At 35.6% G+C, this 25,525-nt stretch overlaps 1 protein-coding gene across 1 annotated transcript in view; it reads left to right on the forward strand.

The window, feature by feature from the left end:
* Window positions 1-25,525, forward strand: part of LOC142334658 (ATP-binding cassette sub-family A member 2-like) — a 132,863-nt gene that overhangs the window by 91,245 nt on the left and 16,093 nt on the right. Inside the window, exons 24-29 of the mRNA XM_075382867.1 lie at window positions 4,022-4,169; window positions 9,814-9,954; window positions 11,414-11,666; window positions 11,837-12,083; window positions 12,249-12,390; window positions 18,941-19,155. Coding sequence (XP_075238982.1) covers window positions 4,022-4,169; window positions 9,814-9,954; window positions 11,414-11,666; window positions 11,837-12,083; window positions 12,249-12,390; window positions 18,941-19,155 — 1,146 coding nt within the window. The remainder of the gene's footprint in view (window positions 1-4,021; window positions 4,170-9,813; window positions 9,955-11,413; window positions 11,667-11,836; window positions 12,084-12,248; window positions 12,391-18,940; window positions 19,156-25,525) is intronic.

Raw genomic sequence — 25,525 nt, forward strand, 5'->3', positions numbered from 1 at the left:
CTCTAATTCAAAGAGATAAGGTCAAATGGTTTCTTGTGTGTCACTCTAAATGAAGAGTGTGTGAGAGCAGCTAATAGAGGCAGCAAAAACTTATACAGATTTTGAATCAAAATATAACATACCAGCCTTCAGACGATTTTTTTGGTCTGTCTTTTTACTGTTTTTTTAGACTGCGGTTCTACGAAGCTATTACGGTTTATTACTTCACCATTAATATTACGAAGGGATCCACGTTGTGTTAACTATGATAATTTTTCTTAAAATTATATTTTTTTGCAGTGCAAGTTTGTTTGAGTACTTCCATTTAGACACCGGTTTTGAAATTAGTTGCCTCACTACAATTTAAATTTTTGAGACAATCTAGGTTGGAAATAGCCTACAATAGAGGCTGAGGGAAATAACAGAGTATCAGGTTGGTGCTTGCTTCATCAATTCAAAAGCTTTGGTTTATTTTATATTACTTATCTTCTTGCCAAGAGCCCCTGCCTATCAAATTCAGATGTCTAAAGTGCCTCTGTAGGTTTTTTAGCATTTCGGACAGGTTGTTTGGCGTTCAATTCCATGTCTCATTGTATATAATTGTTCTGATTGCCAGGGTTTTATAGATTTTCATTCAATTTTCTGGTCAGTTATTCAGCAGTTATTATTCATTGCTCTCAAACGAGGTTTGTAGCAATTATATTAGTCCTGTCGGTCTATTTAGGCAATGTTTTGCTTGACCGATTTTTTGTCTGACGCTTTTGACTTTTCGTCCTCAAAAACGGGATAAACAGGCAGCGCCCAGCGGGTAATAAGTGCTCTTCGAGCCTTTCAGCTCTGTTTCAGCTCAAACTGTTTAGGAGACTTATACTTATGGTGTGAAGGGTGGAAGAGAGGTTGAAGACACCCCCACTGTTGACCCGCCCGCCACTATGGCCCCCACCCCCCACCGAGCTGTTGCCCCCGAGCCCACTGTTGCCACCTCCCTCTCTATCAGCCCCCGGTGCACACCCCCCCCCCCCCCCCCCCTCCGCCACCGTGGCTACGTTCGAACAACCGATCGCTAAAAACACCCTTTATGCTAATTTTAACAATTTTTTTCAAGCTTTTCAGTTTTTCAGCCCTAGGTGTCCTGGAACTTCCTCCAAGTTTTTATTATTGGTTACTGCATAGTTTCTAATGGTAGTGGAATGGTTTGAACATTTTAACATTTCGAATTGTAGCATTTTTTGACAAAACGTGCAATTTTTTTCATTTTTCTTGACATTAAGTTTTAATTATTCAAGTTTTCACAGACTCAGGGGCCAGAAAACCTCCTTAATGTTTTAATAGTAAGTCACTGCAAAATTTTTATTGTCCGTGGAATAATGTCACAAATTTTAGCAATTTTTCGATAAAATTATCAATTTTTTTCAAGTTTTTTGAAATTTTTTGTCGGTTTATAGGCTTCTCCCGCCTTAAGAGCCAAGGAATCTCCTTTGGGGTTTGACCATAGCTTATTGTACAGTTTCTAAATCTAATGAAATGTTTCAAGATTTCAACTCCACGAATTTTAGCATTTTTTTTTTTACAAAACTTGCAATTTTTTTCCTTTTTTTCGACGTTTATTGTTATTATTCAGGTTTTTCAGCCTAGCAGAAAATCTCCGTCAGGGTTTTGGTAATACGTTACTTTAAATTGTTTTTGGCCATTGATTAGTTTTCAACTTTTATCGCAAGTTGTAGCAGTTATGCAATTTGCAATTTTTTTAAATCTTTTTGAGATTTTGGTCTTTTTTAGGTTTCTTCATTCTCAAGAACCACTTAACGTCCTCTAGGGTTTAATTATAGCTAACTGCTAAGCTTATAGATGTAATGGAGAGTTTTTCAAGATTTTATTATAGCAATTTTAAAAATATTTACAATTTTTTCAAGTTTTTGAATCTTTTTGAATTTTATCATTTTTGCCGGCACCAGGGTCCTAGGGACCTCTTTCAAGGTTTGATGATCAGCTCATGCTTATTTTTTAGAGTTAATGGAATGGTTATCAATATTTTAATGACTCCAGCTTTGGCCATTTTTTGATAATTTTTTTTTTCAAATTTTTGGAAAATTATTATGTTCCAAGTTTATGGATCTTTATGAGCCAGTGAAATCTTTTTAAGCTTGGAATAGGGATACTGGATAGTCTCTTGAGACAATGAAATGATTTTGAAGATTTTAGTATCTCGAGTTCTTGCAAGATTTTGTTAAAATTTGCGATTGTTTTCAAAATTTTTGAGTAATTTTGTCATTTTCTGAGTTTAACGATCATTACTGCCCAACGAAGCTTTTTGAAGTCTTGCAGATTGGTTACTTGACATAACTCCTGACACAAAAAGTAGTTTCGAACATTTTCACTTTGAAATCTAGAATCTTTTTTTAAATTTTGAAAAATTTTGCAAATTTTTCAAATATCAGTTTTTTATTTGATTTATATACTAACAAGGATAGAAAACTGAAAATTGAAGAGTCAAATCAAGCTTAAGCTAGTCTCACCAAAGAGTGGCTAGCTACCGAAGAAAGCAACCGCTCGACGGTCGTTTGAGAGCAATTAGCCCGACTTTAGCTTTCAAACACTTTTTTTCGATTTCAGCTTTCAATTTTTTCCAGCTTTGGAACACTTTTTTCTTCTACACAATTCTCAATTTTCTCGCGGGACATCTGAGTTTTATTATATATTGGAGTTTAGATATCAGTTGAACAAATGAGGCCATGGTGGCAATTTCATCTGCGTTAATCCCAGCGATCAGGGAAATTTTTTATCTTCTGTTTAATAGCGGCTTTAAGCCTCTCAAAGGCTATTATGTAGGCCTTCTCCTTTTTTCAACTCGTTTTTCCTTTTGATCGCGTTTTTTTTTCGTTTTCAACACATGACAATTTTTACGCTTGACCTTTGACTTACCTCACTCAATGTTTTAACTGAATGGAGTTCATAATTCTTTCAAACAGCCTCACGCAATATCGTGAATACGATCAGGGTTAAAACGGCAAAATCAAAAGAAGCTGGATAAAGCAATAAAATTCGGTCAGTTACTCTCAGTGCTGTAGGTTGTCGGAGTTCTTTAGAAAGGCTGGCATCATTTTTAAGAGGAATAGCCTTCATTTTGGAAGCCCAGTTAACGATAGTTGCGTAATCATTTAATCGAACGTGCTCAATAGATTTAGAACACCTTAGTTGTTAGGGAAAAAAGCTGTTTAGTTGATATTGATAGTAGCCCCTGTAGCCTCTCTCTAAGAAACAGAAATATGTTCAACTTTTTTTCAATGTCTTCTATTCTTTCAATCCGAATCATGCTTATTGGAATCAACTGCGGCTATTTTCCGGCAATCTGGCGGGTATGTTTATATATTGCATTGGAACTCCGTCAACTCATCTCTGTATATGTTGCTTTCTATATCATACAGCTCGTAATGCTCTTTCGGTAATCTGTCGGCTATGTTTTTAAACTTTTGACCATTGATCATTGCTCTGTCTAGCTGGTTTGAGCCGCTAGCTATCGTTTCGGGACTGATAAATAGTAGAATGTCTGCAAATTTGTTTCAGAGTTGAGCTAACGAATTTAGCTGTTGTGAGGCTAAAGCAAGAGCTGTATGCATACAATCGATATTTAATTGCTCTCGTAGAGAAGCAATTATTGTAATCGTATGTCTCTATGCAAAATTTTTGCCGGACCGTTTTGACTTTTGGAGTAACTTTTACGCCCTTGACTTTTTGCGTTTCGCGTGATCTAAAGTTCCCTCTCAATCACAATTTCAAGCAGCTGAACTCAATTGGCGGCAATTTAATACTAAAAGTTAAATGAAAAGTGCGTCGAAACTGGTGCCATTTTTCACTTTAAATCTTAATAGTGTTATATATTAACCTCTAATGCGGTTATTTGAAGCCCACTATTGAATTCTTAGTCCCATTTAGCCCCCCCCACCCGGCTGAAGCAGGCTGCAATTGATTAGAGCTCCCACTAGTCGTTCGAGAGCAATTCTTCCGACGTTTAGTCTGTTATGTTTGATTTGTGTTGTTGTAGGTGGGCAGTTATCCCGGTGATGTACCTGTTCTCATTCATATTTAATGAGCCAGCCACTGCCTACGTGGGACTGGGTGTTTCAAACCTTCTCACAGGAGTCATAATGGTCATAATAGTCTACATGTTCGACACGGTTGTCAGAAATGACGTTAGTCTGTTAATCCCTACTAAAAAATCGAATTAGGTAATTGTAGCCAAAACAATTGTACGTGGCAATCGCCTAGCACGGCGCTTGGGAAACAAGCAGACGTGCATAATGTAGAATATTCTCAACTCACCAATCATTGAGATCATTGAAATTGTCATTCTCTATTCTGATTGGTTGATAGCTCTATATTTACAATTATATGAGAGGTCAATATTTGTCGAGATAATTGTTTTGCTGAATATTCTTAGTTTCATTTGTCTTCTTTTATTAATAGCCGCCCTCATCTTCTCAGCCGGCTATTATTGCGCTCGTATTTTTTTTACAATTCAAAGAATTTGAATTGTATTGGGGCGCTGTCTTTTTTTTACAATTCAAAGAATTTGAATTGTATTGGGGCGCTGTCTTTTTTTTTTAAGATCTGTTCACACATTTTCATGATTTTTGAAGTCAAATTGGAGTGGTGATTTTGGTCACGCCGAAACAGGAAATGGAGCGAAAAAGCGAGTGGTTTTGCGGTGTGAATTTTTTTCGCTCTAATTTTAAAGTAGAGTGAGAAAATGGTGTTTGAACAAAAATGCGATTTTTCGGTAGTGGTTTTTTGTTCACGTGCGGCAATTTCACTCTGATTTTTACTGTTTTTTTTCTATTTTTTGGATCGGATTTTTTTCTAAATGGTTTTCCCAATCCATTCACAGCTCATTCTAGGCCTTGTTTGTTGTTTGACTTGAATTTTCATTTCTCGCTAGTGGTCTTTTGTTCGCATGCGGCATTTTGACATTGATTTTGTTTTTTTTTCTTAGTTTTTGGTCTGATTTTTTAAATGGTTTTCTCAATTCACTCATAGTCCATTCTTGGTCTAGTTTTTCTGTTTAGTGAATGAAAATTCTTTGAATTGTACGTCAGGACTTGTCCTGCTATGTTTTTTTTTAAGATCTGTTCACACATTTTCATGATTTTTGAAGTCAAATTGGAGGAGCGATTTTGGTCACGCCGAAACAGGAAGTGGAGCGAAAAAGCGAGTAGTTTTGCAGCGTGAAATTTTTTTGCTCCAAATTTAAAGTAGAGTGAGAAAACGGTGTTTTAACAAAAATTCGCTTTCTCGCTAGTGGTTTTTTGTTCACATGCGGCAATTTCACTTTGATTTTTACTGTTTTTTCGATTTTTTGGATCGTTTTTTTTTTTCTAAATGGTTTTTCCAATCCATTCATAGTCCGTTCTAGGTCTAGTTTTCTGTTTAGTCAATGAAAATTCTTTGAATTGTACGTCAGGACTTGTCCTGCTATGTTTTTTACTTCGTCAAACTTTTTTTCGCTTTACCATTTTGCCGCTTTTTCGACATTTTGCGTGAAATCTTTTTGACTTCTCTCGGCTAGTTTCTCTCTTCTCTCATTCTGCTAAAAGTGAATTTGAACATCAGCAAAGCAATTCAAAATGAACAGAGTCAGTATAAAAAATTGAATTAGAAGTAGAAACGGGATAAACCCATAAAGCCCAATTTTAGATGCCCGCTATTTGAAGGTCGTTCCTATAAGTCTTAGTTACCACCTCTAATGCTTATCGGTGTTGATAGTAGCCCCTGTAGCCTCTCTCTAAGAAACAGAAGTATGTTCAACTACGAAATGCCATCACAATAAATCGGACTTAAAAAATTTTTTTTTGTTCAAAAATCTTTTTTTTTCAATATATTTTATTCGTTCAATCCCAATCATGCTTATTGGAATCAACGGCGGCTATTTTCCGGCAATCTGCTGGGTATGTTTTTTATTGTTTCAAAATAAAGCTTTAGTTCCACTTTATTTTGCTTCTTATTTTGTGTGTAATCACATCAAAAAGGAACTGGGTCTTCACTACTACACCAATAAATCCTGAGAGGATGTCATCGTGCATGTTTAATGATAATGCGTATTCAAAAAAGAAGGTCATTTATACCTGCCTGTTAAGCAATTTTCTTTACTCCTTGGTTGTCATTAGATTTCTTTTGTTATTGTCAGGTGACGTAGAATTAAACCTAGGGACACATCTCAATTACACGCAGTTTACCACCTTAATGAAAAAATACAACGATCAAGTAAAGTTTCTACATCAAAATTGTCAAAGCGTGCTTGGACAAAGGTTGCTCCTTAAGAATTTTCTATCTGACCTAGGTGACAATTGTATTTCGGGCTTCTCAGAAACGTGGTTGAAATCAGTTAACGATATTCCGTTTTGGTCGATACACTCAGAATACTTAGTGTCCTTCAGATGCGACCGAGGTACTGATCTTCAAGAGAAAAATAAAGGCGGTGGCATTTTTTTGTTCGTTCCAAAAAATTTCATCCAAAAGCACGGAATGATCTAGAGACAATGTCAAAAGACCATTTTGAAAGTTTGGGTAGAGTGTAAAATAAATAAAAAGCCCGCGTTGATAAATTTGGCTTACTGTCCAAAAAAACAACTAATAAATTTGTTTTTGGAAGAACTAGCCCTGGGTTTAGATGGAGCAGCGACTGAAAATTTAAAAAAACTTTTCTAGGTGACTACAACCTGAATTACTTTAATTGCAATGAAAGAAATCTCCTTGAAACTCTGATCTTGCCGTACGGTTTACTGAATTAAAATACAACTTTAGCAACAAGAGAAACATCAAGAACGAAGTCGCTAATAGACTATGTTATATGCAAATTGTTTTTTAGTTCCCAGTCACTAGACTCGATTCTAAAAAGTGATCACTTAGCCACGCTTACTTTAATTGGTGGAACCGTTAAAAATAAAAAGAAGCTATCAAAAAACTTGTGTTTGATAAAACAAACTACTCTAAAAATGCTTTTTCCCTAGATGTTGGAAAGATAAATTTGAGATCATTTTATCAGAAAATCCTGAAATCATGTATAAAAACTTTTGCTCGTCAGTGGAAACGGTAATTAAAAAGCATGCTCCTCAAACGACCGTCTTCATACGCCATGACAAGCCTAAACTATCGCTACATCAACAATGGATATCAAAAAATACAGTAAAAAAGTTTGCAAAGACATCAAATAATAACAACAAAAATGTTTTGAAGCAGGAAAATGAGAAACATCTGCTAGATGTGTTTCAAAACTTAAAATGTGCAAGAGAAAGGTAGAATTTTATCAACAAAATCAGAAACTGTGAAAAAACACAGACAGAAATACCAAGACTCAAAAACAGTTTTGGAACGGTTTTGACCAATAGAAATGATATTGCCAATCTCAACTCTAAATTTTCATCGTTAGGTGAATATTTTGGTAAAACAGAACAGTATAAATTTTGTAATAATCCGGCACGCCACAGTAACAAATTTATTTTCAGGTATACGACAACCAAGGAGATTTTTGATATACTCAACAATTTAAAGGTTAAAAACCGTTGGGTCCATCACTCATTCCAGCTTGGGCTTTAAAAGATGAGAGAGAACACATAGCTGAACCTCTCTGTTTTTTGTTTAACCAATTCTTAACTGAACAACGCTTTCCTGACGACCTTAAGCGTGCCCACGTGTTGACTCTTTTCAAGAAAGATGATTCTGAAGATCCGATAAATTATAGACCAATTTCGCTTACTGGAGCTCTAGCTAAAATTTTCGAAATCCTTCTTAGAGATCAAATATTAGCTTATTTAGAGAAAAATAAGTTGCTTGCAACAACACAGTTTGGATACAGAAAAAAAGTGTCAACTACAGATGCTCTTTAATATTGCACTGAAAAAATCAGATATGATCTCAATAAAAAAACATCGTCACAGGAGCTTTTTTAGACCTATCAAAAGCTTTTGATTCGATATCACATCCTAATCTTCTGCACACAACTAAACTTTTAGGTTTTAGTGAAAAAGCAAATACAATTCTAAAATCTTATCTAGAAAACCGTGTGCAAAAAGTCAAATTTTCGAAGTATGAATCAAATTGGATAGCACTTAACCGTGGAGTACCACAAGGTACTGTGCTAGGCCCATTGCTTTTCAACATATGTAAATGATATGAAAGATGATACTGATGTGAATTCTAATATAATCGAGTACGCTGATGATACTTTATCTTTTGCAGTGGAAAAACAATTTCTGAATCAAAGTTACATCTTGAAAAAAGTATTGCTAAACTCATTCTCTTTTTCAGGAAAAATGAGTTAGATGTAAATGAAAGCAAAACCGAATTAATTCATTATTTTTCAAGCCCCTAAAAGGAACAAAATTGAAGAAATATTTGTTAACGGATGTACAGTTCTCGAGAAAAAAGTTGTGAAATACTTGAGAGTTCATATTGACTGTAATCTTTCTTTCGATGAAGAAATAAAAAATGTACTAAGAAAAATGGCTGTTGGCATAGAGGTCATTTACTCCATCAAAAATATATTTCCAGAAAAAACTAGATCGGCTTTACTGAACGCTTTTGTTTTAAGTCATCTGCATTACCCAATTGTTCTGTTCTCAGGTCTTAAAAAATCACTTCGAGTTACTCTAAATAAACAACTGAACTGGGGATTAAAGGCATGTTTCAATAGAACCAAATTTGACAGGAGCACTGATCTCAAGATCAAACACAAAATCTTACCAGTAGAATACCTCATAAAGTATCGGGTTATTATATATTTTATAATGCTTCTAAAAGCAGATCTACCAGCTTTCGATGAACTCAAGTTAGCCACCCTAAGTGCTAAAATGAATGACCGTACAAACAAGCTGTCATTTGGAGCAAACCAGAAAACAAATATAATGCAAAACTGTTTTTCAAAAAAAGCAATTGACTGGTATAACGATTTGCCTCTCACCTTGAGGCGGAATATCCCTAAAAAGCGGGCTCTCAAAACTACAATAAAAAATCATTTCTGGAATGAGTTTCTAAAAGACCCAACGGTTTCTGAATTGAATTCTAATCTCAAATGTTTCAAGTTCAAACTTAATTTGATTTAGTTTTAGGGCGTAATTCTATGAAATGTTAATTGGAGGATTAGCATTTTTTAAAATTTTCTCTTTTTTCAAAAATGTTACTTGTAGAATTAGCATTTTTTAATTTTTTTCTCAATTATAATTCATCTCTCTTAATTTGTCGATATTTTAGCACATTGTAAATTTAATACAATTTTAAATTTTAACAATATGTGACGTTTGTTTCATTTGTACTTCTTAACACTACATTGCCTTCAAACTATGTTCTGTATTTTATAGTTCAAACTCAATGGAATTAACAATGTTTTTCTTTTATCTCTTTAAAGGCTTTTGACCATGTTTTAAGATATGATGTGAATATAAACATAAATATACCGTTAAGCCGAAAATAAAAACGAGTGACAAACTGGACGAGTGTGTAAACTGGGCCCATGTTCGGCTGTGATACATTCATGTCAAGTCTCTAGGGGCGATGAGGCATGGCCATGGCCCTCAAGGTATGGCCAAACACTATAAAACACTACGCATTTGGTTTTGTTTATTTTATACCAATAGAACGCTTTCTTCTACAATACCCCAATATATTATTGTATACCTTAATGCACGTCTGCTTGAAAACTCTTCACCCACTGGCATCACCGAGACGTCTTAAATAAACACCCGATGCGCCCTGTGCTATTTAAACGATTGCAACAATCTGGGAGATAACGTGTCATAGAAGATAATGAAATGCCACAAGGGATATGTGTGTTTTCGTTTTTAGGAAGTCATCTCACAGATCAACAGCATTCTAAAAGCGTGCTTTGTGATAGTGCCCATTTACAACCTGGGGCATGGTTTCACATATATTGCCTTCAACCAAATCCTCAATGACTTCTACCTCTCTTTTGGCCTGGACGAAAAGGTGAGGATTCAGTTCCAATCATCATTTCTTAAAAAAAGTTGTATGTACATGGGAAATATTCTTTCCATAGCACAACAGCGCGTTTTACTTTTGAATGATCGAGCCGGGTGCAAGAAAAGGCATCAAGAGCCTGTAATTGATCAATTGCCTAATTATTTGATATAAAACAAAATTTTAGCCATTATTTGGGTTCTGTTGGCATTTTTACGCGGTTTTTTGCTGGATCTATTTTTCATAACTGCCAAACAGGAATCAATCATGCTTTCGAGGTCTCTCACAGCTACTTTTCTTGCCCCTCTACCTCCAATTGTCATCAGATAGGGTCTCTTGCTCAAGCTTAAGCTATTTTCAACCAAAGCTAACCACACTCTAGTCGACTTTGCCGGGTTATGTTTAATAATTGAGCTCGAACTAAGTTTGAATGAATTTTTGTGTTTCATGCAAAATTTTTGTCTTGACAGTTTTGATTATTCGGGGACTTTTACGCCCATGATTTTCTGAGTTTTGCGTGGTATAGTTTGTTTTCTCTTTTTAGGCAGCTCAACTCAGTTGTCGACACTTTAGTCCTAAAAGTAAAATGAAAAATTTTCCGAAACTGATTTCACCATGTTTCCACTTTAAATACCTCTTTTAGCATAACGGGTACGTTTATTGTACAGAAGACAAAATGCCACAATTTTAAAACAGAAATCGATGAAATTCAAATTTTTGTCCTAAATTCTGCTCCTCTTTTCGCCTTTTTGTGGTCTATCGAAAACCACAAATATATGCTTATAGGTTGAGTGTTTGAGTACAGGCAATTTTAAACAGGCACTTCATTTTACTTGAATTCACATATATTATATAGAAATGGAGACCGAAAAAAAATTATTTATTCGGGAAATTTTCATTTCCAGGTTTCTACAGTTAATCTTGTTTCTTTTGGATGTTCTTTCTCTTCGCAGTGTTCAAATGGCACAGTTTTTTCAGAAACTTGAGTTCATTTTGAGTAACTTTTTGTTCTTCTTGAGGTACGGGGCTCGAACGCCTCTGGGGTTGGTGTTTTCGCACCAATAAAATATTTCTGAGCTAGGCCCCAGTAAATTAAATTGCCCCGCCAGTCGTTCGAGAGCAATTCTTCCGGTCACAAGGATCGGCAAAGCTTCAATTCAACATTGGGCAGTATTAGAATTGGAATGCGTTTTTTTTTAATTCTGAGCGACACGCTTCAATTTATACATTAGTCGTGTAGAGATTTGTGTTATGTGCTAATTTAGTTAATCTGAATTGATGGTTGACTATTTTGAATAAGTATCTGTGAGAAGAAGTGATGGAAATTTGCACAATTTTCGGGCTTTTACTTTTTGATTTGATCGAATTTTAATTTTTGATAAAAAGCAGGTAGTTGATTTAATTGTTCACTTGTATTTGGTTTTGTATCAGAAATTAAACATTGAAAAAGTGTATGCATCTGTTTGAGGTTGTGGAACCATTTGATTGGAGCGCCACTACACGTGGCATTGTCATCAACTTCGCCCAAGGCTTTGTCGCATTCTTTCTCGTCATCCTTTGCGAATACAACCTTTTCCTACAGATAAGTGTGAAAACAGAAGAACCTCAAGAGCAAACTACTTCTAATGCTGGCGGAGCAACTGCCTCTAACACTGACATTAACAAAGCGTCCCTTAGCAAGATTAGCGACAGCCCCGGAGGCTCCCATAGCGTGGATCCAGGTAAATCAACTTTCTGAGAGCATTTAACATTCCAGTTTACATGTTAGCATATAATAACTTGTTTAACTTTGGTCATTTCGTCTCCTCTAAAATTGATTTATACGTTATACCAATCCTTTCATTTTTCCTCCTGTAACATGGTTCACGAAATTCAGTGGTTTTTTGTTCAGATGTGAAGGCTGAGAGGGAACGGGTGAAGAGAAGCCGTGACCCTGTTCGCCTGATGAATTTGACAAAAGTGTACACTTCGTTGGACATGGAGAGATTTAGAGCAGTTAACAATGTGAGTGTCGGCATTCGCCAAGGCGAGATCTTTGGACTGTGTGGCTCCAATGGATCTGGCAAAACAGAACTCTTCAAGCTGCTCACCCTGGACTCCCATCCCTCCGAGGGAACCATTTTCATTGACAATCGCAAGTTGGTTTACTCACGAACGTTTAAAAGTTTATTGACGGAGTTCTGGTATTATCTTTTGTCATTTAATGATTTGCACACGTCGAAATGGAATTACTCAAAAATTGAGTCATTTGAAATGTCTTTCTTGTGTATTAATATTGTCAAATAAGTTTCTTTTGGTTCTAGTGCAGCGAAAAACAAAAGTGCCATTTGGGACATAATCGGGTACTGCCCTCAGCACGAGGCTTTGTTTGGTGAGATGACAGGGTATCAGCATTTGGAGCTGTATGCCGCTCTCAGGGGATACTCCAGCAAATCCATTCCAAAGGTAATCTTGTAAACTCTCTGATGATAGAGGAGGATGACGTCTAATTGACAGCAGTTGTCTATAAAAGGATTTAACAAATGTTGATTAATGCCGAAATTCTCAAGGAGATTCAAAAAACTTTATTTTGATTCATAGATTCGAAAAATTTAATTAATTGCTCTCAAACAAAGTTTGTAGCAATTATATTAGTCCTGCGGTCTTTTTTATGCCACTTTTTACTTGACCGATTTTTTTGGCTGACCCATTTCAACTTTTCGTCCTCAGAAACGGGATAAACAGATAAAGCCCGGTGAGCATTAAGTAGCTGAGCAGCTCTATTAGAGCCTTACTCCTTGCTAGTCTCTAAGTATGCTATTCACCAAAACTGTTTAGGACAAATGAGTGTATGGCGTGAAGGGCAAGTCTTAGAGTTGGAACATTGAAATTTTAATATGGATTTCTGTATCGTTTTCCCCCTCTTCTAGGGTAATGGAAAACATTCGGGAATTTCGTTTACCGCGCAGACAGTAAGAAAAAAAGGAGGTACTGCAGGAGAAACGCAGTACCGAACAATTGACAGAAAACAGGATACTTTAAAATATTCGCTCTTATTAATAGACGCAAAGCGATGGCTGAGGTTATTATTGGCCTTCTATTGGTTTTTAATAGCCGCCCTCATCTTCTCAGCCGGCTATTATAGCGCTCCTATTTTTTTCACTTCGAACTTTTTTCGCTTTATCCATTTTGCCGCTTTTTCGACATTTTGCGTGAAATCTTTTTGACTTCTCTAGGCTAGTTTCACTCTTCTGTCATTCTGCTCAAAGTCCCTTTAAACAGCAGCTGCTCAGCAAAGCAATTCAAAATGAAGAGAGTCAGTATAAAAAAATCAAAATCAGAAATAGAAACGGGATAAACCCATAAAGCCCATTTTTAGATGCCCATTTGCTTGAACTTTGTTCTCATAAGTTGTAGTTACTATCTATAATGCTTATTATTGGTATTATTGGCTTAAATTAATGGTATTGATACTGGACCCTGCAGCCTCTCACTGAGAGACAGGAGTATGTTCAATTACGAAATGGCATCAAAATAAATCGCACTTAAAAATGTTTTTATACAAAAATCCTTTTTTGTTGATATTTTCTTTTCTTTCAATCCCAATAGAGTTATGGGAATCACCGGCGGCTATTTTCCGGCAATCTGCCGGGTATGTTTTTATTTCTTCGTCAAGAGTTTTGATACCACCTTATGACGTCACAATCATTTCAAATCTGCTTCTTGTTCATTTGTACATCCAATTTCAACGTGCGAGTTACGTGCGTTGCGTCATTTTTTACTCCTATTGGAGTGATCTTTTTGTTCATTTGCGTGATTAAGTTTTTAGTCCCAGGTGACTTATCTCACTCTCGAAAATGATTTCCTCTTTCTGAATTTGACTTTTTAAACTTTTATTCAAAGAGATAAGGTCAGGAAAATGTGTGTCACTCTAATTGAATGTTATTTGAGGGGCACCTAATAGAAGCAGCAATAAGTTATACAGATTCATAATCAAAATATAACTTCACAGCTTTTAGAACAAGAATTTTTTTGCTCTGCCTTTTTACTATCTTTTTTAGACTGCAGATCTACAAAGCTTTTAAGGCTATTTTATTGCAATCTGCCAGCTATAATCAGAAATTTTTTGGTTATCGAATTTCAATAAACCAAGGCAGAAGTGGAAGAAATTCTTTTTGTCTTTCAGAAGTTTGATCGAAGAACAGCCAGAAAATATTTTGGCTTGGATAACCACCTCAAATTTGAAACATAGAATAGGAAAATGGTCTGGAGTTGGGATGCATACTTACATGCGTTTGTTCCATCAAGTTCAACAAATAGGGAAACTTGGGTTGGTACTTGGAGTTATCTGTATTGCCGGAAACCTTGCCTTGTCGCAACATGCTATATGCAAGGTGTCAGGCAATACAGATAACTCAATTAAACTTTAACCCAATCAAACTTATCAAACTCAACTTTAAATGAAATGATAAAACACATCATTTTTGTAGAGAGCTGAATAACGATCTTGAAAACAATCTGAAGTTCTGCAGTTATCTTTTTGACATTCATAATGCTAACAAACTGACTATGAAATTGCATGAAATACTTATTGAGTCATTAAATTCTTGCCTCCCATTATAACCATCTTACATTTGAAAGAAAAGACTGGAATAACAGAGGTAAAAGGTAAAAAAATTCTGCAAAACAGGAAATTTCTGGAGTTAGTCAGAAGAACAAAATTGCAATCAGACATGGAAACGTATGAAGGACAATCGAAATTTCTTAGAGCACTGATCAGAAAAAAAATGCTAGATTTAATGAAAGCAAAATTGCTCATGAAGCCAAAACGGAAACCTTCTATTTGTTCTTCCATTTTATCTAATGTTGTCAAAAAATTCAAATGAAGAAAAGGTTTCTTTGAGGAGAAAATTGAGGATCTTATTACTTTTTGCTTGGGTTGGCACTATATTTTCGACATTGTTACAGTGTTTCAATCACCGAAACTAACCTAGATGGCAAAATAAATTCAATATTTCTCAGCGAAAATTGAGAAGATAGATGTTCCAGCATTGCAAAGGCTTCTACCAAATACGGCACAGACTGATCAAAGTTAAACGACACCTTCATAAATTGGTATAAAATATTTTCAGTTCTGACCTTGCTTTTTAACAAATACTTAAATGATGGATTTTTTCGAAAGCATTATAATGTCCGTCAATAAGCTCGACATATATAGAACATGAATAGCGCTAATCATTTTAAACAATTATCACCTCTGTCAGTTATTAATAGCCGCCCTCATCTTCTCAGCCGGCTATTATAGCGCTCCTATTTTTTTTACGACTCGAAGAGGAGTATTGGTTTTCTCTCGGTCTTTTTTTTTTACAGGAAGTAGATTTGTTCACGCGGCATTTTGACCTAAAAGCGAAAGTGAGAAAAGCTGTCTTGGTGAACAGATTTTCGCTAAGCGAGAGAAGTTTTTTGATCATGCGCTTCGTTTATTGAATGACTTTTTGACTTTGAAAAGTAGTTTTTGACTGAATGGCACGTATAGATAACCGTTTTTAGCCGTTTTTTCGTCTAAGTGGCCCAATTTTTTTGCTTTTAATTTGGTTTCTCGTAGAAATAAATTTTATTCGATACTATATTGAAATGTCAACCTCGCAAATTGATGCCACAGTGTCTTGCAACGCCTGAAAATACGTTTCAAGTTGAAAATTGGCCCAGATTTCTTGATTTTTTAGTTAATTTGTGGCTTTTTTTCCTATTAATTTCTTTATTTTTGTATCTTTTAACAGTCTTTTTGTCAGAAATCGGTTAATATGGCGACTTCTCTTTGATAATTAATATACTCAGCGCCTCTTTCTACCTCGATGTAATTTTGTTTTATAAAATTGTACATATGCTAATCCGATTTTGGTAGTTTTTTCCCCATTTTCGTCAGTTTTTTTGTTTGTATTTTGTAACTTTGTAAACAGTCTTTTTGTTCAACGTGAGGGACTTTAATTTCGTTTCAATAAAAATTCAATCATTTTTGGCGTTAATTTTTTGAAGAAAATGTTAAAACTTTTTACTAAATGCAGTCTTAGAGGTTTTTGACCATTTTTTTTTGCAAAATGTTTCACTGTTTCGTGTTTTTGAATTCTGCTTTTTCCTATTTTTTTGTTCTCCTCAGGAGTATAGATCTTTGTATCGGATGTTTAGTTATCTTTATGTCTTGAATGCCGAACAATGAAATGTATTTGTTTTTCTTGAATTTTTTAAATTAATTTTTAACTTTCAAAAATCAAGAATGTCTTTTTGTTACGGTGTTCCTTACATTGTGCCCATATTCTTCACATTCTAGTTAGTAAAATTCTAGCTTTGTCCTGGCACCTACATTTATTTTCGGTATATTGATTTTTTCAGTTGTTAAAAATGAATGATTTCAGCTTTTTCTAAGATTTTCATCATTTCTTTGGTTTGCAATTGATTTTATTCAACATAAGGTAGTTCTGGGTGTTTGATAGCAAGCCTTTTCCAAAATTTCCACTTATGACTATTTAGTTCAACTTTTTTCCGGCCTTGGTATTTATTTAAACGATTTTTTGCTTTTGAATATTCTGCTGCTTATCTCTTTTCTATGATCAATTTAATTTTTGAATAAGTATGATATCATATTTTCTAGCATATGTACAACAAGGAACAAGGGTGTGTTTTATTTTGTCTTAATTGCAGTGATTACAAGTGTAATTATAGGTGTTTTCTGTTCTTAAATTTCAAAGATTTAAAGATTTAACTTAGTTTCTAAGATTATTATCTGCCATTCGCTTTCGCGATCTTTTTCAGATTAGAATCATGAATTATTTGAGGGCAATTGATAACTGTGTCAGTTTTTTCAGACTATCAGTTTTATAACGACCTTAATTATTTCGGATTTTTTAACGTTACCAAACGTTTTCAATAATATAAAATTTTGCTGCATTTTGTTTCTCTTAGTGACAGTGGTTTAAGTTTCACCAATTTTTAGAGCAGACCTGGAGAAGCAGTGAGTTAGTGGTTTAATACAAAAGGTATTGGCTTCCGCTGCAATTACGGTTTTGTCGCTTCGAGTCGGTTCCGGAATTCTTCCGGCTATGTTTTTTTTTACTTCGTCGAATAAAAAAATGTTTCGCTTTACCTCATTTTGCCGCCTTTTCAACATTTTGCGTGAAATCTTTTTGACTTCTCTAGGCTAGTTTCTCTCTTCTCTCATTCTGCTAAAAGTGATTTTGAACATCAGTTGCTCAGCAAAGCAATTCAAAATGAACAGTCAGTATAAAAAATTGAAGTCAGAAATAGAAACGGGATAAACCCATAAAGCCCAATTTTAGATGCCCGCTATTTGAACGTCGGTCCTATAAGTATTAGTTACCTCTCTCTAATGCTGATTGTTATTGATAGTAGCCCCTGTAGCCTCTCTCTAAGAAACAGAAGTATGTTCAACTACGAAATGCCATCAAAATAAATCGGACTTAAAAACTTGTTTTTGTACGAAAATCTTTTTTTTTCAATATCTTCTGTTATTTCAATCCCAGTCATGCTTATTGGAATCAACGGCGGCTATTTTCCGGCAATCTGCCGGGTATGTTTGGAAAAACTATGCAGAAGCTATTGTCACTTAGAAGATATAACAGTAAATAAACAAGAAGGTTCTAGCGATGATGAAGATAACCTTTTTAGACAGAAAAAGGCATTCGACACAGTTGAGCATTGCATCTTTTTACAGAAGTGTTAAAATTGTTGTTTCGCGGTGAATTCGGTATAATCGTACCTATACCTCAGAAGTTGACTTTTGAAAATGAAACCTAACCGTATGTCTTCAAAACAGAAATATAACATTTGAATTGCATCATGGTTCCTTTCTATTGTCCGGTGCTTTTCCTGTGTATAAATCTGGTGTAACATGCAGAAACAAAATGAAATACCTATGCTGATGATACCGCTACAACAAAAATCAAGGCTACAACAATAATAGATGGCAACCACCAACTGGCTTTAATTAATGTCACGGAGTGGTTGCATCAAAAGAGGCTAAGATCAGGGGAAAGCTTGTCAGGAATATCAGACTCTTCTTGATATCTTTGAAACACCGGAAAATGTGAACAGCTTCAAGTTTCGAGATGTCCTTCCTGATTGCCAGCTAAAATTCAGTTGCAACTGCTTTTGTATTAAATAAACTAAATCAGTTCAATGCTATGCTTTACTGAGAAAGGATGAAAGATTTTTGCAGAGGTAATTGAATATAGCCTCCTTTCTTACCTTTCTTACGGAAAAACCAAGTAAAGGATCTTACAACCTATTGACGATAAATTAAACATTTTTTGAAGATAATCTTTAATAAGAATAATTTTGAGTAATTTTCAAACTTACTCGAAAAAAAATGAAATCTACAACAGTCAAGAATCCACATCTACGAAATAACTGACGAAAGTAATTCGAAATGACTGCAAAATTAAGCATCTACTGGAGTGTTTTAATGAAAGGTTTGGAATAAATTGTTGGAAGAAGCTGGACAAACAAAAATCATAATATTCGTTTCCCTAAGTTCAATGAAATCTCAATCTCAATCAGTCTGGCTGAAGAATTTAATTGCTACTTTGCTTTGGACAGTAGATTCATTACAAATAATGAAAAATCTATGGTAAGCAAGCAGTAACGTTCTCTCAGACTTTTCTAGACATAAAAGTCCATCTATGGTTAACCGAGCTTCATAGTTTACAAAAGTGCCGGTTTTTTGACCTTGGTAATTGCGGTTTGAAGATCGATTTATTTTTTCCTAGCAGAATAAACCGCTAAAATCTTTTCGAAACGCGTGTGAATTGTTGAAAATAATTGAAGCTATTTTTGTAATATGTGGATCCAATGCTACATGCAATTAAAAGCGCCCCTGACAAATTGAATCAATGTTAGATCATAACATTGAAATTGAGGTGAAAGTGCGGTAATGAGTATTGCAACTAGTGATTGTTCAGCTGAATTTCTAGAAGAAACTTAATTAATTAATTTGATTTAGGTGATAAAGGAGACTATAGCAGAGATGGATTTGATAGAATGTAGGGATAAGGAGACGGACACGTACTCCGGTGGCATGAAGAGGAAGCTCTCGGCTGCCTTGGCCCTCATGGGTGACCCCAAGATCGTGGTGCTAGATGACCCAACGGCAGGGATGGATCCCCGCTCCAGACGCTTTCTCTGGACACTCATCAAGAAGCTCAACGATAAGGGCAGGTCGGTGCGCACATAAATATTCAGATACTTATAGCGATGTCCAGAAACTGCAGGCACATTTAGTATTTGATAAATTGAATATCTCGAAATGTATTTCTACTGTGATGGCTAGTGTTCTTTGTGTTCTTTACTCGTTTCCTGAGCTGCAAGCTGAACGTAGTATTATTGGTAGTGTCTGGGTTTTTTACTACTCGATGTGATGTATTGGTTCTTGAGCATTGGTGTAACCATCACGTGAACGTTTATTAATAGCCGCACAGCGATAGCTGGAGCTATTATTTGCATTCTCTTGGTTTTTAACAATTCAAAAGAATTTGAATTGTATTGGGGCGCTGTCTTATTTAAGATATGTTCACACATTTCATGATTTTTGAAGTCAAATTGGAGGAGTGATTTTGGTCACGCCGAAGCAGGAAGTGGAGCGAAAAAGCGAGGGGTTTTACGGCATGAAATTTTATTGCCCTAATTTTGAAGTAGAGTGAAAACGGTGTTTGAACAAAAATTCGCTTTGTCGCTAGTGGTTTTTTATAGCTGCGAAGCTGTAAGCTGAGCGTAGCTATATTGCGGTGCTCTTGGTTTTTTTTGTTTCGTCGTCTGAGGCTCTTTTTTCGTTTTACATTTGTTCACACAGCAAAGCTAAAAAAGTCAAATTTTCTGAATGACTTCTTCCTTTCACTAACGGCATTTGCGCGCGTGACGTCATTTCTCACTCGCTTTAGCAAAAGTTTTTAGGTTATTTGCGTGATTAGATTTTGATCATACGTGACTTACCTCACTCAATAAAATGACTTTTGCACTTTAAACTTAAGTTTAATTTCAAATTGTTTAAGGTCAAAGGAACTCATGTGCAGTAAAGGTGCCTAATAAGAGGCTTCTGCGCAATGAATTTTATCAAGCTTTATTAATTTATCGTTTAATTTTTTACCTAGTTTTTTGAATGGCGTCGATTTTTTTTTCAATTGAGATCTGTATCTGTTTCTATCTCTATTATATGGCACGCAGGTCTATTCTTTCGCAGCTATTCCGGCAATCTGCCGGCTATGTTTGCTCACTTGCGGCAGTTTCACTTTGATTTTTTTTCGATTTTTCGGATCGAATTTTTTTCTAAATGGTTTTTCCCAATCCATTCGTAGTTCATTCAAGGTCTAGTTTTTTGTTTGAACTAAATTTACATTTCTCGCTAGTGGGTTTTTTTGTTCACATGCGGCATTTTGACATTGATTTTCTATTTTTTTTTAATTTTTTTCATCTAATTTTTTCGTAGAAATTGTTTTCCCAATTCACTCATAGTCGGTTCTAGGTCTAGTTTTTTGTTTAGTCAGTGAAAATTCGTTGAATTGTACGTCAGGACTGGTCCTGCTATGTTTGTTTATTTTGTCATCAAGATTTTTGTTACGACCATATGACATCACAACCTTTTCAAATCTACTTTTTGTTCACTTTTTCATGCAATTTCAACTGAAGTGCCTGCGTGACGTCGTTTTTCGCGCTCAGTGGAGCGAGTCTTTCTGTCCATTCGAGTGATTAATTTTTTGGTCACGCGTGACTTATCTCACTCTCAAAAATGACTTCGAAATTGACTCTTATGAAATTTCGACTCACTTTGAAATTGACTTTTATTTACTTTAATTCGAAGAGATAAGGTAAAGTGAATGTTTGTCGCTCTAAATGATGAGAGCAACTAATAGAGGCAGCAAAAACTTATACAGATTCTTCATCAAAATATAACAATCTCAGCCTTCAATGAAAGGACTATTTTTTTGGTCTTTTTTAACTGTTGTTTTAGACTGCCGACAATCTGCCAGCTGTTTTATTGATTGCCCCTTTTGCCTACCCCATCAGCTCATTACTGCCAATGGTCATCACAACTTGTCGAAGTATTTATAGCTGCGAAGCTATAAGCTAGGTGTGACTATGTTGCGGTGCTCTTGGTTTTATTGGTTTTTATTACTCGAAGAAGCGTATTGGTATTGGTTTGTTTTTAATAGACGCCGTAAGCCTCTCAATGGCTATTATTTAGGCGCTTTCCTTTTTTTCTTTAATTCGCTTTACCTTTTGATCAGGTGTTCCGTTTTACATAAGTCAAGATTTTCACGTTTGACTTCTGACTTACGTCTCTCACTGTTTCAACTGAATAGGTTTTAATTTCTTTCACGCATTCAATTACGCAATATAGTGAATACGGTCATTGTCAAAGGATCAAAATCAAAAGAGACGGGATAAACCGATAAATCCCGGTCAGTAAGTCATTGAGAACTAGGTTATCAAAGTTCATTAGAGTGTTTGCTAGCTGACATTGGTATCAAGCTTATTAGCTTTCAGTTTAGAAGCTGAATTAAAAATAGTCTTAGAATCCAGCTGAAACTGCTTGTCAAATTAGCGCTTCAACGGCGGCTCTTTTTTGGCAATCTGCCGGCTATATTTAGCTCAGTGAAGTTGACTTATGTTTCCCTACGTTGACTTCTGTTCCCGAACATTGGACTTTAACAGTAGTAACAAGGAACTGAATATAATACACAAGGTTTAAAGTTCATTCTTGTTAATTGCTCTTGACCGAAGTTCATAGCAATTATTGTAAACGTGTGTGACTTTTTTACGCAAACTTTTCGCTTGACAATTTTGACTTTTCGAGTGACTTTTACGCCCTTGAATTTTTGCGTTTCGCGCGATCTAAAATTCTCTCTCAATCACAATTTCAAGCAGCTTAGCTCAATTGGCGGCAATTTATTACTAAAAGTCAAATGAAAAGTGCGCCGAAACTGGTGCCATTTTTTACTTTAATTCTTATTAGTGGTATATGTTAACCTCTAATGTGGTTATTTGAAGCCCACTATTGAACTTCTTAGTCCCATTTAGGCTCGCTCCCCCCGATTGAAGCAGGCTGCAATTTTACTAGAGCTCCCACTAGTTGTTCGAGAGCAGTTCTTCCGACGTTTAGTCGGTTATGTTTTCTATAAATGTCCCCCTACTTATCCAAACTGCAGTCACCCCGCACCTACCTACTCCCTCCTCCACCATCACCACCAAACCCCGCCATCCCAATACCCCAAACAAACATCACCCTCTCACTATTACCCACACCTTTAATCTGAAAATTGTGTCTGCATTTTTTCAAAACTGTTTCTCTAGTTAGTAGCCGCCTCAGCTTCTCAGCCGGCTGTTATTGCGCTCCTGTTTTTTTTACTTGTCGAAAAATTTTTCGCTTTACCTTTTTTCGCTTTACGCCCTCGTCTTCTCAGCCGGCTTTTATATTGCTCCTATTTTTTTTACTTCGATGAACAAAATTTTGCTTCGCTTGACCGACCTCACTTTGCCGCTTGTTCAACATTTTGCGTGAAATCTTTTTGACTTCTCTTGGCTAGTTTCACTCTTCTCTCATTCTGCTAAACGTGATTTTACACAGCAGTTGCGCAGCAAAGCAATTCAAATTGAAGAGTCAGTATCAAAAAACGAAATCGGAAATAGAAACGGGATAAACCCATAAAGCCCAGTTTTAGATGCGCGTTAGTCGAACTTTGTTCTTTTAGTTGCCATCTATAATGCTTATTTGTATTGATACTAGCTCCTGTATTCTCTCACTATGAAACAGGAGTATGTTCAACTACAGAATGACATCAAAACAGGTCCCACTTAATAATTGTTTTCCTACAATTTTTTTTTATTTTTTCTCTTTCAAACCCAATCGTGGTTATGGGATTCAACGGCGGCTGTTTTCCGGCAATTTGCCGGGTATGTCTTTATTTGGCAATTAATTTTTGTTACTTCTTTTTCTTTGATACTTCCGATTTAATATTAGTTTAGAAATTATATTGCACGACTCTGAGTAGTACCCGATAAGCTACCAACTATGCTTTTGTTTCGTCTCTGATGTTCATTTTTGCTTTACATTTCTAGAACGTCCTTGCGCTTGACTTTTTGAGTGATTTTTATCCGGAGAGCGCTGGTTGAACCTTCCCAATGTCAACAGTTTTTTGCTCTGAAACAATTATTTCTCTGATACACACCCTATACGCACCCTAAATTTCCCCGGCTGTCACGACTAGATTTTGATCATGGTTGACTTGCCTCTCATCAAAGAAATTTTTGATAACAGCTATCAGCCTGTCAACGGCTGTTTTTAGGCGCTCTTCAATTGTACAATCTGAGGTATTTGGATTCTTTTTGTGTGCTCCTTTTTAAGATGTGCTCACTCTTTCTCAGCTTTTTCACGTCAATGAGAAGTCAAATGAGAATGGTGACTTCAATCAGACTTAAGTAGTGAATGGAGTGAAAAAAGAGTAGGGCTGGAGCGTAATTTTGTTCCAGACTAACTTGAAATTGAAGTAATCGGTTTTTGAGAGGGAATTGTTTTTCACGTGCGTCAATTTAACTTCTGTTTTCAGTAGCTTCTCTTGAGTGCTATTAAATTGATGCACTTTTTTGAATTCCTATTTACAATATCTTGAATTCACCAGCTGAGCAGTTGATGCTTTTTATTACCTTTGACACTGTTTGTTGTCATAAAATATTAGCTATTATGTGATTTTTGCCCCTTTTTTCCTGTTGTCTTATCATTTAGTAGCAAAATGGAGACTTCTCATTGGTTGTCAAAGAGGCAGAAATAAATCTAATTAATGGTGCAAGTGCAAAGCCGCCGGGGTTCTTCACTTTGACAATTTTTTAACACACTCACTTTAACACACTATTAGAGTGAATTTTTGTCACACACTATTGTCACACATTTTGACACACTATTAGAATGGATTCTTGAGTTCTGCGATTATTCGTTGTCTTCTGTGGTCTTATCATTTAATCTTATTAATGATCTGTCTCATAGATTGGTAATGACGATGAAATTAGTCACTGTGATTGCTTCCTTTCAAAGCTATTGATTTCTATGACGTTGACGTCGATTATCTTGAATTATTATCAAATTTTTGGTCTTTTCGGTGTTTTGTTGTTCACTTTGTTGTCGTCTCTTGGTGTTATTAATAACAGGTCGGTTGCTAATGATACCTATGTTAATTGAATCAAAATTTTCAGTTCGTAGCTGTTTTATATGACATAAATCCTGTTCGTTTTTGAAAAAAACTAATATTGACTTCTTGTTTTGCTGAAATTTGTTGTACATTTTGGTGTGTCGTATCTTAATCTCAATAATTACAGGTCTCATCGGTTTCAGATGAAGGTTTACCTAACAGAAGTTTGGAGTTCTTGCTTTCGGTAACTTTTGCAGTATTTGTTTTCAAAAAGTGTTAGCGCATTTTTGTGAAAATTGGTTTATATTTTATTTTTTTTTTACCATTCGATCTGATTACTGACAAGTTGCGTTGGTGGCTAATGAGGAGTAAGTGAATAATAACAAATTAAGCTCATAGCAATCGTTTCTTGATTTTGACAACTTCCAAAAATTCTGATTTTTTATTCGTGAATGTTTTTAATAGCAGACTCAGCTTCTCAGCCGGCTATTATAGCTCTCTTTTTTACTTCGTTGGATTTTTGCTCCACCTTAGTTCACAGCTTGTTGTTTTTCTTTTGGTCCTATTGCTTACTCTCAAAAATGAAATAATAGTTCTGATTGGCCTTTTAGCTCGGCATAATTTTGTCCAATTTTTCGGCTTCAATTTTTAGTTAACGTTTTTAATGACTGAGATACCGTTTTTTTCTCGAAATATTTGACTCTGAATTTTGGCTTTGTTTGTTGCTTTTTTCCTTTTTCAGCCATTAGATTTACTTTGAACTGTTTTTGATATTTGCTTTATGATATGCTGTGTTTAATGATTTTTGTATGTAGTTTTGTTTAATTGCTCTCAAACAAAGTTTGTAGCAATTATATTTGTCCTGTCGGTCTTTTTATGCGATTTTTTGCTTGACCGATTTTTCATCTGACGCTTTTGACTTTTCGTCCTCCAGAACGGGATAAACAGGTAGCGCCCAACGGGCATTTAGTGGTCTTAGAGCCTTTCAGCTCAAACTGTTTTGGAGACTTATATTTATGGTGTGAAGGGCGGTTCTTAGAGGTTGACGACACTCCCTTATTGCCCCCCCCGCGCTTTTGCCCCCACCCCACTGTTGCCCAACCAACACCCCTCCCCATCAGCCCCCCGGTGCCCCCCCCCCCCCCCCGTGGCTACGTTCGAACAACCGATCGCTAAAAACACGCAATTTTAAACATGTTTTTCACAATTTTTTCAAGCTTTTTGGAACTTTGTCTTTTTTTGACTTCTGTCAGCCCTAAGTGTCAAGGAGCCCCCTCTAGGGTTTTAAAATAGTTTACTGCATTATTTCTGGTGGTAGTGGAATGGTTTCAACATTTTAACATCACGAATTATAGCGTTTTTTTTTTACAAAACGTGCAAATTTTTCAAATTTTTCCACGCCTTTCCAGTCG

This window comes from Convolutriloba macropyga, chromosome 2 (genome assembly GCF_964194025.1).
Source record: "Convolutriloba macropyga chromosome 2, txConMacr16.3, whole genome shotgun sequence".
Lineage (NCBI taxonomy): Eukaryota > Metazoa > Xenacoelomorpha > Acoela > Convolutidae > Convolutriloba > Convolutriloba macropyga.